Source organism: Adiantum capillus-veneris, chromosome 20, assembly GCF_014529385.1.
Source record: "Adiantum capillus-veneris isolate H3 chromosome 20, ASM1452938v2, whole genome shotgun sequence".
NCBI lineage: Eukaryota > Viridiplantae > Streptophyta > Polypodiopsida > Polypodiales > Pteridaceae > Adiantum > Adiantum capillus-veneris.
Window position 1 is genome coordinate 72,830,140 of NC_140950.1, and position 19,365 is coordinate 72,849,504.

Here is a 19,365-nt window from a genome sequence, read left to right on the forward strand (position 1 = left end):
TCACCTATATAATAACATCATACCGGTGAGTTAACATCCGGTAACATCATACCGGTAGGATAACATTATACCGGAAGGATAACATCAAACCGGTTTGATAATACTGGTGGGATAACATCCGGTAACATGATACCGGTAGGATAACATTATACCGGAAGGATAACATCAAACCGGTTGTATTTTATATACCGTTAGGGTGTAATCATACCGGTCGGATGTAACCATATCGCTAGGATATAATCATACCGGTAGGATATAACCATACCAGTAAGATGTAATCATACCGATAGGATGTAATCATACCGATATGATAAGATCATACCGGTATTGTCATCTACCCTTAACGAATTGATGTTATTGTCATACTATTATGTTTTTTTATTATTCGGTTTGTTGGTACCACATTCTACCCATCCCGGTATGATAGAGCCATAACACCGGTATTGTAAAACTTATAATACCATTTTCACTATTAGAGTTTCAGTACAATATGGTTATTATAATCATACCATTACTTTAGTCTTAAACAACTATTTTGTTTTGTTACTATATCGGTATTATTTTGTTGTTATATCTATATTATGTTGTTTTCATACCGTTATTGTGATCATTGATAGAACTCATAGTAACATGTTCACCAATAGAATACCAATACCAGTATTGCAACCGCTACATTGCAGGTATGTTACCATTATTTATAGTAATGAATCTACTTTATAAGTATTATTGTGTAATCATTCCACAACAGTATATAGACTATAGTATATTGTACATCCAAACCAGTACTTTGCAGGTATTATACTACAATCAGATAGAGTTAAAAGCATACCTGTGCCTCCTGTAGGGTGGCTTTTGCTTGGTCAAATTTTTCTTGGAGGCTGTCAAGCAAGCCTGTTGGTACATTGGCATCGTCAGGGAAGTGCATTCGGATGGTGTCAAGGGCACCCTCATAACGGTGCACATCAGCAACAGATTTGACCACAGAATCCTTAGCCTTCTGACACTCGGCTGATACATTGTCATGAGATTTTCTAACCTCAACAAGTAGTTCTTGCAAGGAACTGGATACTTCAACACTTAACGCAGACTGAGTAGTCGCAAAAAGCCCACTTCCGGTTGGTATACTTCCGGATAGGGTATTTACTAACAAGATGGCAGAAGCACTTGGGGTTCCTGTGGATACTTTGGAAGTCTCTAACTTCCATTAATCTCTTTTCCTATCTAAGTGACCTTCATTGGAAACATTCTTCACCACCTCAGATGCAAACTCAGCCCACTTTACCGGACCTGTGTATATGAAATAAACATATCCGTGTGCAAACTTGACTCCCAGTAGATAGTTTGGTGGTTTGGATTGATACACTTGCTTGTAGAACTGGTAGAGTGCCTTGTAGTGATCCGACCTTGCTGTTTTTATCAGCACTTTTTTCTCCTTCACTAGAAGACACGTGAAAACTTTCATCCAGTTGGATATGGGCACATCTGCATCTGTCAACTTCCTAACATCTTTCCCTTCAAAACTTAACCCATATTCCCTGTCAAAATCCTCCTTTGTCGTGCAGAATGCCTTTAATGGCACCTCCACATCCTTGGAGTGAACAAAGCGGCTGATTTTGGGAGGAGGTTGTAACTTCCGTCTTTGAAAAGAATAAATCCATATTCATTACTCAATATATCCACATCTCAATACTCTACTACACATACAGGTCCGTTGTACACAACACAAAGACAGAGAGAGGTGACATACCTTCGTGGGAGAATGTCGGGTCTTTGTGGGGGAGACCTGTCGGGCTACATTCCTTGGGCTCTTTCTTAGGTTGCTATCCATAGCGATGGATAAGGAGCGTGCACAGGGGACTGTAGAGTGAGCTGAGAAAGGCGTAGAAGGAGAAAGGCACAGAGATATGGAGAAGTACAGTCATACAAACATTCGACTGAACATTCGTCGGGTGTGGACTCCACACGGGTTTTTGAATCCTCCACACGATTATTAAGATTTTGTATCCTCCACGCGATTATTTAATTCAAACAATTCTTGCTCATAACACCAGTTTCATACCCCCTAAATTTTAAGCCTCCAAAAGCAACTTTCAACCGGTTAAAACCGTGCCACCTTTTCATGCATCCATCCCAAAGTAATTGACCGCCAATGAGAAAAATACTTACAAAGTGCTCGCTTAGGCAACAATTTAAGCAAACCCTCTTTCCATGATTCTGGCAAATATTGTTTCTCCCATGCCGTATTCATCATGAAGAGCAAAGGCTCTTTAAGAGTCTCCCAATAGGAGAAGAAGAACTCCACAGTAAGTGCATCCCAGCCAGGGGATCTCCAACGGCCCAATGCAAGCAACGCACAATGCAATTCAAAATCCATGAAAGGTTTTTCAAGGCATAGTGCATCCTGAGAAGAGATAACTGGTTGTACGTGAGAGAGCAATAACTGTCGTGCTTGACAAACTACTGTAGATGCCTAAAGAGGAGCAGCAAACACCTGTCTGTAATGCGAGACCATGGCATCCGTAAGTTCTTGTTTGGATGATGTCCAAGCGCCTGAAGGAAGCTTTACATGCTTATGTCCCGGGAAACCCTCGAGTGATGAAAATGCTTAAAAAATTGTTTCAAAGCACAACCTTTATCCGCAAAGGCCCGTTGATGAGCACGCGGCTTCCACCTATCATTAAATTGTATACATACCCAAGCTTCATACAACTCCGACAACTCAGAGTCAGATGACGGCCTCAAATCAGCCAATTCATGCAATAGTTGAGAGACCTACTTGGCATCATTAACATTGCCTCAAATCCGATGCATGTACTGTTTACCATAAATTTGAATAGCACATTGCACTCGTATGACAAGGCGGATCAAGATGCATGTGATTAAGCAAGCGGGGAACAAGTCCAGAGATCATATCTCGAAAGGCCTCAGGAGTAAGATAAGCATTGTTAATGTGTAGAAGCCGCTTCCGAGAAAGTGGTCTATCACAAAGAGATTGCTTAAAGTACAAATTCAATAAAATAGGGTGATGATCCGATAGCTGCAAAGTGTAATCCATTCTCAATTCGCATACAAAATCATCATACTGGTGTGAGTTGAGTACATACCATCTATCTAGACGTGTGTGATAAGAGTAATGAGCAGCATTTTGAAAGGTAAATCTCGAAACATCGGGATACATATAACGCCATAAATCAAGCATCTGTGCAAAAGCGATGAGATAATCCCATGCTTGTTTCTCTACAAGAAACATGTGTGAATTTCCTATGGTGCTATGATGCATATTTAGAGTATTGTTAGAATCACCACAAAGGAGTGCATTGGAGGTCCATGGATAAGAAGAGAGGTCCCGCTAGAAGGTGGCCCTTTGCACAGAGGCTGTATATGCACAGACGTCCCCAATTTCATAAATCATCTGTGGTAGCACCTCGAAAAACAAATAATTGGCCAAGACAATGCATCAACCACGAGACTGCTCTCCACATAAGAAAGCCAAACTCGACCCCTGCTCTAGAAAGAAGTAATACAGGAGCTCTCGTAACAAGGAATGATGTGAAGCATCCCCAAAGGAAGTGGTTGGGAGTCTCCACAATCCTAACGTTACAGCATATACATAGAGGATCGAAGCCCAGCTGAGCACTCCAAGAGCCAACTGGAAGACCACTGTGAGAAAGCAACCAATGGAAATAAAGAATCCATTGTGCCACTCGCGAAGCCCACAACACAAATATATAGAAGTATATGATAAACCTCCATGTAGCGAGTCTCTCTATCATTTGGGCATCCAAGACTTCTTACGCACAAGTAATGTGGTGTCCTGACAAAATACTCAAAAAAGGTGACTGGAGTATGTCCCTGTACATCCGACGGCCACTCCCACTCAACAAGATCCCAATATGGTTGAGATTGATGCTGTCACACAATCGAATAATAGGGGTGGCATTGCCTGATCGATTTGATCAAGTTCTACAGAAACAAAGTTCAAACCTCTCAATCTGTTAGGATGCCTCAACACTCCCAAATCCAAAGCCTCTAAGAGACAGCCTCCTCTGTAGAGAGATGAGAATCCGTGCATAACTTTCTACCACAGGAACCCACGACTTTGATCGGCTTCCAAGCAAGGCTAGAAAGAACAGTCGCTTTCTCATCAAGGTAAAAATGGATCCTTATGTGTGCAGAGGAGTCCTGCTGTATGGAAGCACAAAGCTGAGGAGAAAAACCAAAGGGCGAACATAGGCGAAAAGAAATAAGCAGATAGGGTGAAAATAGGAAGCTACCGGTATGATTACATCCTACCGGTATGATTATATCCTACCGGTATGAATTCACCGGGTTGCTGGGGAAGCTTGGCAACCAGAGACTTGGTTTTGGTCATAAGCTCTGCAAAAGTCTCCTCTGGCTTGAGCACCATGTTGGCCAACTCATCCAACACTTTCTCTTGGTAGTCGCCCGGCCTGAAAACTGCACAGAACTGTTGTCTTAAGTCTTTCCCAAGTTGCAAAATGATTCTCTGCAAACTGGCTGTACCATTTGTCTGCTAAGCCATCCAAAGTGGATGGAAATAGTACCAGATAAGCATCTTCCCTGTTAAGACCACGTCCTCTACAGAGAGATACGAACGTCCGTGCATGGTCGTCTGCAGCTTCCGAGGAGAGTCCTTTGAAGGTGGGGAACTTGATGTTGACGTTGGCCAACACACTAGCCAACGCCTCCATGGCCCCTTGTTGAGCCTGTTGCTCAATAGCCTGCTGTAGCAGAATAGGAGAGAGCTTTACTGGAGAAGGTGATCTGGAAGATGTGGAACCGGATGAAGGAATGGGAGATAAAGGAATGGGGGATGTCGTATGTGGAGGTATGGTTGATGAGGTTAATAGACTTCTACTAGATACCACAAGGCGTCTTCTGTTATAGCGCTTCAGAGGGCTCAGTAGTGCGCTTTGACGCTCAACTGACCGCCTTGTATGTGTCATGCAGTGAACAACACAAGTCTAACACAGAACAAGTGAGGATAGTGACTAGACCACCTGGTCCAGGACCAGTGACTAGACTACCTAGCTGGCAGGACGAGGAGGTCTGGACCAGGGCGAGGACTAGACCAGGACCAAAGACCAAGGACGAGGAACGAGAACTAGGACTTGGACCAGTGCGAGAGATGACCAGACTTGCAGACTATCTACACAGTGTGCGGATCCAGGTAACAACCGATTAGCTTCACGATTGTATCTCCACAAGAGTGAGACTTCCTTTGAGGTCCCACCGTGATCGCCAAAATGAGACCACCTGTAGCGCGGATAATGTGTCGTGCTCTCTACAGTGGGTGGTCCTCAGTGCAATGTGCGTGACAATCTCACTCAAACATATTGAATCTCCCTCACACAGACTGAACAAAAAGGAAACAATAGACGCCAACAGAGCTCACAAAGACACAACAGCAGACCAGAACATGTGACTCGACTATCTCAAAGACTGATATAGACTCTGGCTTGCCAGCACACTCAGCTCCAGTCCAGGACTCACAGGTACAATGGGGGTGTCGAGGCTCAGATGTGTCGGGATGGTGACGACGTGCTCTGTGTCAAGACCCACTCTAGAAGACTACGTACAAGATCAGAGGTGACAAAGATCCTAGAATAACCAACCGCTACTACTCATATGTACCATCATAAAGAGCCACCAACGGCTCATAAATGTCAGCCATGTGGTGACCTAGCCACGAGGTCCACTAGACCACCGTCAGTACCCTGGCACGTGTCACTCCCCAATCCAAAGGGTCTGGTCAAGTGTGAACCAGCCTAGACCTGTCCTGTGAAAGACACTGTACCGTGAAGGACACTCTAGCCCTGCTACACATATTGGGCCTAGGCCTCTGTAGAAGTAATGGTAGGAGGGGGAGAGTGTTCATAAAAGAGTCTCCATGCCTCACTTGAGTCCTAACTCAAGAATAGCTGACATAGATCCTGCTCTATCGAGCCAAAAATGCCCTCTTCTTCTTCCGCACTAGGCGTCGGGAAGGCAATCGGTGACTAAAAGCACCTTCCTTTGAAGTCTGGCTCTCGTCTTGCAGCATTCCTCATCATACTAGCTGTTCTGGGGCATGCTCCCAGCACATCGTCTCTGCTCAGGTGGGTGTGTGGGCATGCCTTTGTTGTTGCATCATGCAATGTCTGTGCCAGTACAGTAGTAAGCTCCTCCAGAGGTCGCCCTGGCTCCTTAGTGCACAGGCGTCTATAGATCCCATCTATGTAGACAAAGTCCGTCTCCCGTGTAAAGGTGTAGCGAGTAGGGGTTGCTACCCGTGGTATGTGTGCTACATTAAACTGGAAAGAGATGGTCATCGACACAAGGGCATGATCTACTGCCACACCAACAGGTCCGAGTCCAAGTGTGAGATCCTGGATACTAGAGATAAAGCTCGGCTGTGCCATGACATAATCCACTGTGTTGGCTCCATGTCTGTGTGGAAAGCATGTAAAACCTTCCTCAGTGGGAAAGCTTTGTAGGCCATTCAAAATGGTCAATCCATGTGCAGTCCTCATGTCTATCAAGTGCTGTCCATACTCAATATGCTCTACATCTTGTAATAATCTACTAGCTCCCTCAGCATCTCCTCTGAAGTATCATAAAATACTGTCTGGTGATGGGCAGTCCTAGCATTGAAGTCCCCTAGGATGATAATGTCACCATCCCTAGAGAACTCCCATATGTCATCATCTAAAATAGAAAAGGACTGTCCTCTTGGTGGTGCATATACTGACGTACTTAAAGGAAAGTAGCAAATAGCAATGTAGAGATATCTGTCCTCAATCTCACCCATATGTACCTAGTTTGCTCATCCTTGCGGGCTATATGTATCAATGGTTACAACTCCTCCCTGATTAAAACTGGCCCTCCCCCTGAGCCTCGTCCTCTATGCTCTGATTGAGTCTCCTGTCTTCAAGCTGTCTCCCATCTGTACCCGCCAATATGTGGCATAGACTGCCTAGGGGCTTGACGTGTCTTAGAGTAGAAGATGACGTTCCTCCCAGTGAAACTATCCTCAAAAGCACCCACATCAAGGCGTAGAGATCCATTACAACTTTGAGTGTGGTCCCATAGGTCTCGCACCTTATGCAGAGCGTCGATCCAATATCACCACTCTTCCATCTCGGTAAAAAGCAATCTTACCTTTTTCCCTTGCCTCTATTACCTCCTGCATATGAGCAATCTGGGATAGGGCGAGGTTATCTCCGAGAAAAATGCCCCTCTCTTCTTCAAAAAGTCCTTCGCTTCCATGGAGGGGAAGCGAAGGATAAGTGCCCTTTTCTTCGAGGTTTCCCCATTGCTTCCATTTTTCTTATTGCCCACTCTCCAAGCTCTTGTATGCACCGGCTCATTAACCCCCGTCATAGTCATGAGTTCTTTTACCTCTTCGTCCACATTATCTTTGTCTTTAAAGCCACAAATTCTCACATGTAGGGCACACTCACGTCTCCTTTGCTTCTCTTCTCGTGTCAAGTTAATAATGGTGGGTGTGGATGTTGTTTCCATGCCTTTTCCTTTCTTGGCAACCTTGATCCATTTTTCGGCGTCGTCCGCTTTCTGTTGAGTCTTTGTAATAAAATCCACCCAAGAAGTCGTCATTTCTTTGTGTTGCTCCTCCCCCTCTTTGATGGCCCGCACTTGCTCTTTAATCATGTTGAGTTCTTCAATTACTGAGGGTTGAAGCTCTCCCTCTTCAAGCGTGTTTCGTGATCGCACCTTTGCAAGCTCCTTCTTGAGTGATGCAATCTCCTCATCTTGGGCAGTCACACGACCTTCAAGTATGTTTATCTTGCTTTCTTGAGCCGACATGTGTTCTTCAAGCGTCTTTATTGTGCCTAGGAGGTTGCGGTTAATCTTGTTGATGGTCACACACATTTCTTTTTTGAATTTTTGAATGTAGAGAGAGAGAGAGAAATGAAATGAAATGAAATGTTATATTAACGTCTTCAAAAGGCCACAATGACCTATGAGACCCGAAAGTTACAAAGTGGTGGATTTGATACAAAGTCAGAGTAACAAAATAACCTAACAACAATACAAAACAAAGATATATACTATGGGGTCCTAAGTTGGTCGATGTGAGTCGGGCAAAAAACTAAGCAGAATAATGTGCGGCTTGTTGGGATAGCTGAATCACAAGAGATCTAGCATCGGTCGTTGGCGAATCTCATCAATTTCCTCCATGGTTAGTAGTCTGACCGAGCGTCGTGTATGCCTGGCCAGCGTGCTCCGAAATTTTTTGTTGTAGCCTTTGTCGATGCTGTGTAGTTCTTCACAGTCGCGGGCGCCTGGATTTCCCCAGTTCAATTGCTCGGTCAATCAGTGTGCCTCTGGTGTGAGACGGGGGGGAGCTCTGCTGTGGGAGTGGCTCTTGCGGCTGTCCCGTGTCTGCTCTGAAGAAGTCTGTGATCCGTCTTTGAGACTGGCTAGCCTCGCCATTCATCAGGCTATCTCTGTGTCTGCGCAGCTCGAGCAAGAACAAACCCAGGCATCTCTGATCTTCGTATCCCATGACTCTTGAGAGTGGTCCAAAACCCTCTCTCAACAAGCAATGGAAGCGGCCTCGTATCTCGTAGTAGACGGGGTAGCGGAATGTATAGTGTAGCTTTGTCTCAGGTTCCATGTTACACAAGGGGCATGTCCTGTCCTCTGCTGGTACTCCGCTGTATCTCCCAGTCTCAATCCGCAACTGGTGAGAAGATGTGCGTAACTGGCCAATAGCACATCGTATCCCATGAGACAAGTGGGTATCCATGTATCTGGGTCTCGCCACAAAACCATCTTTCGTAAGTTGGAGGAGGTGGTCTCTGTAGAAAGCCATCTTCGTGCCCAATTCCTGTGCTGGTTGTATCCATGTCCTCCTGGTGTCTAGCTGGGTCAGGTCTTGGCGGATGAGCTTGGCGATCTCTGACTTCGTAAGAGTGAGAGATGGTGCATCCAATGAGTACTGGAATGGTGGCACCCTGTCTATGCTGAACCCATGTGCCTGAAAGCATGATGTCATCTCCCCATACCAGCATGTTGTATCTCCTTGTATGGCTAGCTGTCGAGAGGATTCAAGTGCTATGCGAGCATATCTGTCTCTAGGAAGTGCCCATGTGCGGTTTATGAAGGAGACTGATTTGGTGAGCGCCTCCACCACAAGTGGGGGGGCCGCTAGCTCTGCTTGGATAATGGCCCGTGGTACTGATGTCTTGGCTCTAATGAGCCGCGAGATCATAGAGACGAGAGGTTTCTCCATGTTCCCCCATCCGTCTGAGCGACCCGGCCTCCCGTGGTGATCCAGTGAAGGTCCCCATATCTCGGTTCCATAGAGCAATGCTGAAGCCACCAAGGTGTCAAAGAGCCAGAGCTTTGTCCGGGGCTCTTGAAATTGAACCTGCGAACACATCCTCTCCAATCTACCCAATGCTGCGTGGGCTCTAGTAAGTCTGGTCTCTGCTGCTCTTCTAAGTGAGAATGCAGGTCCGCTAAAAACCACTCCAAGGTAAGTGTAAGCGTCTGTGTATGTGAATGTAGGTGCTGACCTCCCGATCCACTGTGGGGTGGTATTAAACACCATAACCTTGGTTTTACCCAGGTTGACAGACAAACCACTTTCGTGGGCAAACGTATGCAAAGCATCCAATTGACGTTGCATTCCTTCTGGGGATTCGGAGATCAACACTATGTCATCAGCATATAACAAAAGTGGAATCCATGTCCCTGCCAACTGAGCACCTTTATCCTCATTGCTGTCAATGTAGTCAGAAACCTCATCCACATACATACCGAAAAGAGTAGGAGAGAGCGGGCAGCCCTGCTTCACCCCAATAGTGGAGTAAACCGATGTAGAAAGTCCCTCCGGGGTGCGTACATGCCCTACTACTGATCTGTACAATGCCATGATCCCCCAAATGAGTTCTGTGGGTACTCCCATTTCCTGTAGTCTTCGCATCGGTCTAGCTCTGGGTACCGTGTCGAAAGCTTTGCGGAAGTCCACAAAGCTACAATAGATCCGTCTCCCATGAGATCTGCCTTCTTCGATGATGGCCCTGAGTGTTAGGATATGGTCAAGAGTAGAGAAGCCTCTCCTGAATCCTGCCTGCCCAATTGCACGTATCCCTTCCCTCTCTGCCCATCTACTCAGCTGTTGCTCCAGAATGGATGCATTCAACCGTGCCAGTGTGTGCCCAATCATAATAGTGCGGTAATTCCCAGGCTCCATGGGGTCTCCTGATTTGAAGATAGGTACGATCGTAGATAGGCTCCAAGAGCCTGGTAGGCCCTCACACATGGCCCGGTTAAACATAACTGCTAGAAGCTCTGCTAGTAGGTCTTTGGCATGCATGAAATGCTCAGCAACTAGGCCATCATGATCATACGCTCTCCCAGTCTTCATCCTGTCAATAGCTTTCTTCACCATCTCAGCGGTGAAAAAGACACATGCGTGTGGGCATGGATCGGGGGGGTTGGGGAGGGCTGGCTGTCCGGGTACTGTGTACAAAGATGATGCGTACTGCCCCCAGGTCTCTGTGGAGGAAATAGCCGGGGGGGGGGGGGGGGGGGGACTGCTCATGAAAGAGCCGCTACGCCTCACGCGAGTCCTGACTCAAGAATAGCTGATATAGATCCTGCTCGAGTCGAGCCAAAAAAGCCCTCTTCTTCCGCCGCACCAGGCGTCGGAAGTCAATCTGTGACTGTCTGTGAGTGACGTCCCCCAACAGCACCTCCCTCTGAAGTCTGGCTCTAGTCTGGCGGCACTCCTCATCGTACCAGCTGTTCTGAGGCATGCTCCCTGATCGGCGGCTCTGCTCAGGCTGGGTGTGTGGGTATGCTTCTGCTGCTGCATCATGTAATGTCTGTGTCAGTATAGTAGTTAGCTCCTCCAGAGGTCGCCCCGGGTCCTCAGTGCATAGGCGTCTGTAGATCCGTCCATGTATACAGATTCCATCTTCCGTGTGAATGTGTAGCGAGTAGGGGCTACTACCCGTGGCCTGTGTGCTACACTGAAGTGGAAGGAGATGGTCATTGACACCAGAGCATGATCCACTGCCACCCCGACCGATCTGGGCCCAACTGTGAGATCCTAGATACTAGAGATGAGATTCGGCTGTGCCATGATATAGTCCACTGTGCTGGCTCCATGTCTGTGTAGGAAGCATGTAAAACCTCCCGCCGAAGGAAATCTCTGTAGGCCGTTCAAGATGGCCAATCCATGTGCGGTGCCCATGTCTATCAGGTGTCGCCCATACTCAATATATTCCACATCGTGTAATAGTCTGGACAGGCCCGTCTCTACAACATCTAGCTCTCTTCTGAAGTATCATAAAACACTGCCTGGTGATGGGCAGTCCTAGCATTGAAGTCCCCTAGGATGATAATGTCACCGTCCCTAGAGAACTCCCATATGTCATCATCTAAAATAGAGAAAGGGGACTGTCCTCTGGGTGATGCATAAACTGATGTACTCGGGGGAAAGTAGCAAATAGCTAGATAGAGGTATCTGCCTGTCTCTGCTTTCAGTCTCACCCACATGTACCTAGCCTGCTCGTCCCTGCGGGCTATATGTATCAGTGGCTGCAAATCCTCTCTAAATAACACTGCCACTCCCCCCGAGCCCCGCCCTGTGTGCTCTGAGCATGTCTCCTGTCTGTAGGCTGTCTCCCACTTGTATCCACTGATGTGAGGCATGGATTGCCTTGGGGCCTGGTGTGTCTCAGAGTAAAAGATGATGTCTCTTCCAGTAAAGCTATCCTCAAAGACACCCACATCAAGACGCATAGATCCATTGCAGTTCCAGGCAGCTACTTTGAGTGTGGTCCCATAAGTCTCGCACCGTCATGTGGAGCGTCGCTCTAGTATTACCACTCTTCCATCTCGGTAAAAAGCGATCTTGCTTTTTTCCCTTGCCGCTCTAATCTCCGGCATTACTTCCTGCATATGAGCGATCTGCGAGAGGATGAGATCATCCCCGAGAAAGATGCCAGTCTCTTTAAGAGTTGGTCTTTTCTTCAAGAATGACTTCTTTGCTTCCATGGAGGGAAAACGGAGGATGAGTGCTCTTTGTTTTGAGGTTTCTCCACTGCTTCCATTTTTCTTTATGTTGCCCACTCTCGATGCCCTTGTGTGCGTCGGCTCATGAATCCCCATCAGGGCTGTGAGTTCTTTTACTTCTTCGTCCACATTGCCTTTGTCTTTGAGACCGCAAATTCTCACATGCAAAGCGCACACCCTTCTCCTCTGCTGCTCCTCTAGTGTCTGATTAATGATGTTGTTGGGTGTGGGCGTGGGCTTTATCTCCTTGCCTTTTCCTTTCTTGGCCACCTTGATCCATTTCTCGGCTTCGTCCGCCTTCTGTTGAGTTTTGGTAAGAACATGCACCCAAGAAGTCGTCATTTCTTTATGCTGCTCTTCTCCTTCTTTGATGGCCCGTACTTGCTCCTTTATCGTGTTGATTTCTTCGATTACTGAGGGTTGCAGTTCGCCCTCTTCCAATGTGTTTCTTGATCGTGCTTCGGCGAGCTCTCCCCCTCTCCCTCTCTCTCTCTCTCTCTCTCTCTCTCTTTCTCTCTCTTTCCCTATCTCTCTCTCTCTTTCCCTATTTCTCTCCCTCTCTATCTACTCTCTCTCTTTCCCTATTTCCCTATCTCTATCTATTTCTCTTTCCCTCTCTCTCACTCTCTCTCTCTCTCTCTTGCCCTCTTTCCCTATCTCTCTCTATTCCTCTCTCTCTCTCTCTCTCTAGATGATGATATATGGGAGTTTTCTAGGGATGGTGATATCATCCTCCTAGGAGACTTCAATGCTCGAACGGGCAACTGTCAGACAGTCTTCTACGACACTTCAGATGAGATGCTTAGAGAGTTGGATGTGGGTGAGCTGGGGTTTGGCAGATGCTCACATGACAGAGAGCAGACTGAGTATGGGAGATACCTCACGGAGATGACGACTACACATGGGCTAGCCATACTTAATGGCTTACAGCGGTTTCCTGGAGCAGCAGGCTTCACATGCTTTCCACACAGACATGGGGCCAGTACAGTGGACTATGTTATGACACAGCCGAGCTTTATTCCTTGTATTCAGGATTTCACAGTGGGAGCCAGACCAGTGGGCGTAGCAGTGGATCATGCTCTCTTGACACTGTCCGTATCTTTTCAGTTTAGTACAGCCCAGAAATCAGGAGGCAGGTCACACACCCGTTATACATTTACACCAGAGACTGACTCAGTTTATACAGAGGCGATCTGGGATCGTCTATGCACAGTTGCTCCAGGCCTCTCAGTAGAGGAGTGCACTACTTTACTGACTGAGACACTACATGATGCAGCATCAGAGGCATACCCACACACTCAACCGGATCGGAGGCGACATTCTGGGAGCATGCCCCAGAATAGTTGGTATGATGAGGAGTGCAGAGAGATGAGAGCCCAGCTTCAGAGGGATCTTCATTTAGGAGTCATCACCTACAGACAGTCGCGGATTGCTTTCCGGCGCCTTGTGCGAAAGAAGAAACGAGCTTACCTGGCCCAGATGGAGCGAGACTTGTATCAGTTGTTCTTGAGTAGAGACTCAGGCGAGGCATGGCGACTCTTCCATGAGCACTCCCCTCCCCCAGTGATTACTTCTCCTGATGTGTGGGGCCAGTATGCGACATCGTTATATACGGTTCCTGGGCAGGATCCCCTTCCAGATCCTACAGAGCCATGTCCACCTACGAGCACCTTCTTTACCACTGAGATGGTAAAGAGAGCCATTGACAGGATGAGGACCAGGAGGGCTTACGATCATGACGGTCTAGTAGCGGAGCACTTTATACATGCTAGGGATATGCTGATGGAGGTTCTTGCAGTGTTGTTCAATCGTGCCATGTGTGAGGGATTACCTGAGACTTGGAGGTTGTCTACTATTGTGCCTATATTCAAGGCAGGTGATCCTACAGAGCCTGGAAATTACCGCACTATTATGGTTGGACACACACTGGCACGATTGTATGCATCCATTATTGAGCAGCAGTTGAGTAACTGGGCAGAGGGTGAGGGTGTACGGGCAAAGGGATATGCCGATTATGCCAGAGAGAGCCAGAGACAGAGTTGCACTACATATGTCATTGCACAGTGTTCTATGAGATACGGGGGCGTTTCCACTGCTTATTCAGAGAGGGTTTTGGTCCTCTATCTAGGGTCATGAGTTATGAGGATCAGAGATGTCTTGGACTATATCTACTTGAGTTACACAGGTATAGAGACACTTTACTGGGGAGAGCTAGAGAGAGGCAGTCCCAGAGACACATTACAGATTTCTTTTCACTAGATATGGGACAGCCAGAGGAGCAGCCACCACTGCAGAGCTCGTCCCACACTCATTCGACCACTACTGGCACTCTCATCGACCGAGCATTGGAGCTACAGAGATACAGACGACCGCGACTGAGGAGAGGAGCTACACAGCATCGACGGAGACTACAACAGAAGATTCGAGCCATACTCTCTCGACATCCAGAGTGCAGATGAGGATGGATCCTCACCATTTCTTCCATCTTTGTTTCACACACTGTTACATCCAGTTTACCGGGTACCTATTGTATCAGCTGCTACACCCACGTAGTTTTAGATTGTAGTAGTAGTAGTAGTATTTTGTTCCACTTCTAGTTCTTTTCTAGTTCTTTTGTACCCAGACATGGTATTAGATTCACTATTTTGTAACTGATTGGTCTCATAGGTCATTTTGGCCTTTTGAAGACGTTAATATAACATTTCATTTCATTTCATTTCATTTCATTTCTCTCTCTCTCGTTCTCTCTCTCTCTCTCTCAACACGACACACAACAAGTTGACATGCCGCATGTTTCAAGAAGAATGGATGACTCATACATGTATAATCGAAGTTCTAATGATGCAAAAGAATTGGATCACTATGAAAAGTCACTTCTACGTATGTGCAATAGTACCGGAATGCTAATTGCAAATGGTGTATCTTTATGGCAAGGCACCAATGACTTTACATGTAGAAAGCACAATGGTGATAGTGTGATCGACACGCAATCTCTTCCTCTTGGGTCGTCACTCGGTCTTCCAGCGTGCTTATCTTGCTCTCTTGGATCAGCACGCATCCTTCGAGTATGTTTATTGTGCCCCAGAGATTGCGGTTCATCTTGGTCATGGTCTCCGTCATCTCCTCTTTGCATTTTTGAATGGCATCCTCTGGGGGTCGGCTTTATCGTTCATCTTCCTCATGCTTGATCGCCGTCCGCAAGGGAGTTAGGTGTACGTGTGCACCCACCCTATCAATGGGCGCGGCGGCTGGGAGTCACTGGATGTACGTGTGCACCCACACTGGCGGCGATCGCGACGAGTGGTGGAGCGCGAGACGGTGTGGCCAGGTGCCCTCAATATGCTCAGCTATGTGTGTGTGTGTGTCTTGAAAACAAAAGTGAAGGAGAGGGAGAGGGGGGGGGGGGGGGGGGGGGGGGGGGGGGGGGGGGGGGGCGGGAGGGGGAGGGGTGGTTTATGAAATGAGACGTTATATTAAAGTCTTCAAAAGGCCATAATGACCTATGAGGCCCGAAAGTTACAAAGTGGTGGGGGCAGGGGCGGGGTTCAAAAAAATAAAATAAATAAATTAAAGACTTCCTACGCGTAAGAAGTGAGGGAGACATCCTACGTGTGAAAGAGGGGGGGAACCCTACGCGTAGAAGAAGGGGGGGAGGGGATGCTCTACTCGTAGAAGAAGGGGGGGAGAGGGGGGGGGGACGCCATATGCGGGGAGCGGGGTGTGGCGCAGCTGCAGGCAGAGCGACGGGGGGGGGGGGGGGGGCGAGGTTGCAGAGGCAGCGCAGCACCGCGCGCAGCGTGCAGGTGCAGGTGCAGGCACAGCAGCAGCAAAAAGAGAGAGAGAGAGAGAGAGAGAGAGAGAGAGAGAGAGAGAGAGAGCGCATCTTTGGAAGCTTGTTTTTGCAGATGGGGCCATTGCTTGTATTTCTATGTAGAATTTTTGTACGAAATAACTTCACTGCTCTAATGACTTGTTCTGGGCTTTGGTTAGATGGTAGTGCAAACCATCTCGTCTGCTATCCTTCAAACTGCCATCGTCGTGGGGCCATTTGTTGCATTCCAGGCATTTGGATTCAAAAAGTTATGCAGTAAGGAAAAAGAAAATGAGGGCATCTACAGCCGACCATGGTGTAATGAGAAGTTACCATATCTGTATGGTTTTGTACAAAGCTATTATTGGTAAGCTGTGGTTTGCCTCTTTTTGTTCTGTATGTGGGGTTTTTGATTTGATGCTCAAAGAGCTGATATGTGGCATCCTTTTATTCCCTTCCAATTCAGGGATGTCGGATTCTTAAAATATTTTCAATTGAAGCAGCTTCCAAATTTTCTTTTGGCATCACCGATGCTGTCTTTGGCAGTCGGTGCAATTGTTTGTTACATTTGGCACAGACCAAAACTCTTTGTAAGCTTTGGTCTATTCTTGGATTCTGCTGTGCCAGTGAGCTCTATGGGAGAAGTGCAATTGAAATCAAAGATGGCAAGGTCAGCACCTATGATCTTTAAAGGTCAGTTTTCTGAAAACATTCTTTGGTGTAGTATCTATGTCTCGTTGAATCGCTCAGAAAAGGGTGAAGGCATGGTTAGGTGGTACAAAAGGTAGTGTCATTGACACTACTTTTAGCACTCAAGCCTGATCTCTAACAGGTGAAAAGAAAAAAGAAAGATGTTATGACAAATACTGTTTACCACCATATTGCATAATTAAGCACTTTTAGATATGTTTATAAGACCTTAAATAGTAGCATGTGATCCACAAGCTGTTTGCTCTAAACCACTAAAAGGACGAAAAATGGTACCACCCAAAAGGCATCTATGTATCTGACAGATTCTAATCTGAAGTGGAGAGGAGGAAATCGCAACTGTGAAGATGATAGAGCCATTCCATATGATGCAAAGAAGTCTGTTTCAAACCATTTTGCTCATGAAAGAGGCTTTTTCTCGCCACTAAGTATCCCGTTCTTGATGGAAATGGGATTCATGGCTTTGGTTGCTTGTTTTGTCATGCATATTCAGGTATGTGGCCTATACTAGATCACTCTGTTCATAGCTCTCGTCTAAGATAATTTTGATGCTTTTTCTATCTTTCTAGGCTGTTATAACAACTGCAAGGAAACCTTTTGGCAGGTTGCAACAAGATTTCTCTCTGTTTGTCCTCCCATTTATTGGTTTGCTGCTCACATCATCCATTCACCTTCAAACAGGTGGACCTTTGCTTATTTTATTTGGGGGACATTCATGTTTTATGTCTTTTTAGGATCCTTACTTTTTGTGAACTTCTACCCATTTACATGATAAAGATTTCAGATTCCTCAATAACAGAGTTTAGGAAAAAGTCTCTGAGCTTACAATTGTGTCGCTCGAAAATTCAATTATGGCAGTCAGGATCAAGAGGAAAAGGAAAATTTTCGCCTGTAACTTGAGCGAAATAGTCTATGAATGTGAAAAAATGGCTTGAAACTTCTGTATTTTTCTTTTCTTTCTCATTGTTGTTTTGTTAACAACACACCAGAGGGCTCACAGAGGGAGGTGCTTATCCCTTCCAAATATTAGCCATGAAACATGGTCGGGCAAGGGCCCCGTACCTTTGGGCAAGAGCCACAGGTAGGCATCACCACGACCACCTGATTGATGCACCACATGTACTGGGAACAATGGCCACAGGTAGGCATCACCATGACCACCTGATTGATGCACCACATGTACTGGGAACAATGGAAAAAGCTTAGGAAGGAATTCTGTATGGTGGAGATATTGATTTTACCCGACACTGCTATATAATGTTGGTTGGTGTTCTTATACCATTCACATCAATATTTTTTTTGGGGAGTGGGGGGGGCTACAAGACTAATTGACACCCCCCTCTTCAGGAGGGATCCACAGCCTAAACTCTGTAGACAATGTGAGTTACCAATTGTTTATTTGACAATCCGGATCGATGGCCTCCAATCTTCAAGCCCTCGATTGTTCGAAGAACAAAAAGTGGCTTCAATTGCACCCCTGGAGGCTTGAACTCACCGCACTCCGCGATGCCCTATCATTAAGCTACTACACACCACTTGAAATGGTGGTGTGAACTAAAATTTATATGCCGTAATGAAAATATCTTGGGAAGCTCACTTAAGTTTACATTTGGATTTACATGCAGTTCACATGGAGGTCCTTGGGTTCAGTTCACATTGGGCATGCAGTCCACTTGGATGACTTTAGAATCATAGCGTGTTTACTTCAAAGTTCACATTACATTGGATCACTTGGATTCACTTGTAGCGGAATTGGAGATTCCTATACCCAATATTCGATTCAAGATTGAACACAAAGTAAACCATGTGTGTGGTACTTGGATGTGAGTGTGCATCAAACTCTTAGTGAGCACAGTCACTCCATCTTTTTGAAATGCCCATCAATTATCTCTTCTTTCATATAATTTGTTCTTGGTGCATCCTTATTAATGTGAATAGAATATATCTTCATTTGATACATACATTAGACATTGTTGGCTTCCACCACCCATGAGCATATGGTTGTTTATATCATCAAATTCAAGTAAAATTGTGCTAGGATTGTTTTTTCTAGTAATGCTTCCTCAACATCATTATCTCTTCTTTCATAAAATTTGTTCTTGGTGCGTCCTAATTAATGTGAATATATTATATCTTCATTTGATACATATATTAGACATTGTTGGCTTCCACCCTGAGCATATGGTTGTTTATATCATTCAATTCAAGTAAAATTGTGCTAGAATTGTTTTTAGTAATGCTTCCGCAACATCTTGGATATCCCTCTAGCACAATGGTATGACTCCTACAAAGAGGGGTCAATTCATTGTAGCCTATGATCTCTCCATTCTCTCACCTAGTGTCTCTCTTTCATGATTATCCAATAATGCTTGAGAATGCATTATGGCAATCGTCATCTTTAGTCCAACCGTCATCATTATCCAATTTTGTTGTTGTTGATGTATGTTCTAGTCTCTTCTAATTAGTCATTTGTTAATGATGTAATCTTTAGTCCCTTTCTCTTACGTACCATGCTCTCAACAAAGATGATTCTCATTTAGAATTCAAAAAATTATTGGGGTCAACTATTAAAGTGCTTTGAATAGTACAAAAGCCTAAAAAAAATCAGTAAGACCCCAATCTAGTATATCAAAGTTGTCTTTGTTGTTGCAACAACATCGCACAAGCTAAAAAATTGTAAGCAGCTCTCATTTTGGGAAGCAAAACACATGGCATTTTAGTGCCAATAATGCAACCTTCACACCCGTCTCAATGGTACATGAACCGAAGGCAATAATAAAATGATTTTTTTC

The 19,365-nt window shown here is 45.8% G+C and overlaps 1 protein-coding gene across 1 annotated transcript in view; it reads left to right on the top strand.

The window, feature by feature from the left end:
• Positions 1 to 18,563, top strand: part of LOC147432726 (uncharacterized) — a 55,142-nt gene extending 36,579 nt beyond the window's left edge. Inside the window, exons 6-10 of the mRNA XM_086491979.1 lie at positions 16,045 to 16,232; positions 16,332 to 16,558; positions 16,879 to 17,066; positions 17,178 to 17,254; positions 18,199 to 18,563. Of these exons, the coding sequence (XP_086348105.1) occupies positions 16,045 to 16,232; positions 16,332 to 16,558; positions 16,879 to 17,066; positions 17,178 to 17,254; positions 18,199 to 18,268 (750 nt within the window). The 3' untranslated portion in view covers positions 18,269 to 18,563. The remainder of the gene's footprint in view (positions 1 to 16,044; positions 16,233 to 16,331; positions 16,559 to 16,878; positions 17,067 to 17,177; positions 17,255 to 18,198) is intronic.
• The last annotated feature ends 802 nt before the right edge of the window (positions 18,564 to 19,365 follow it).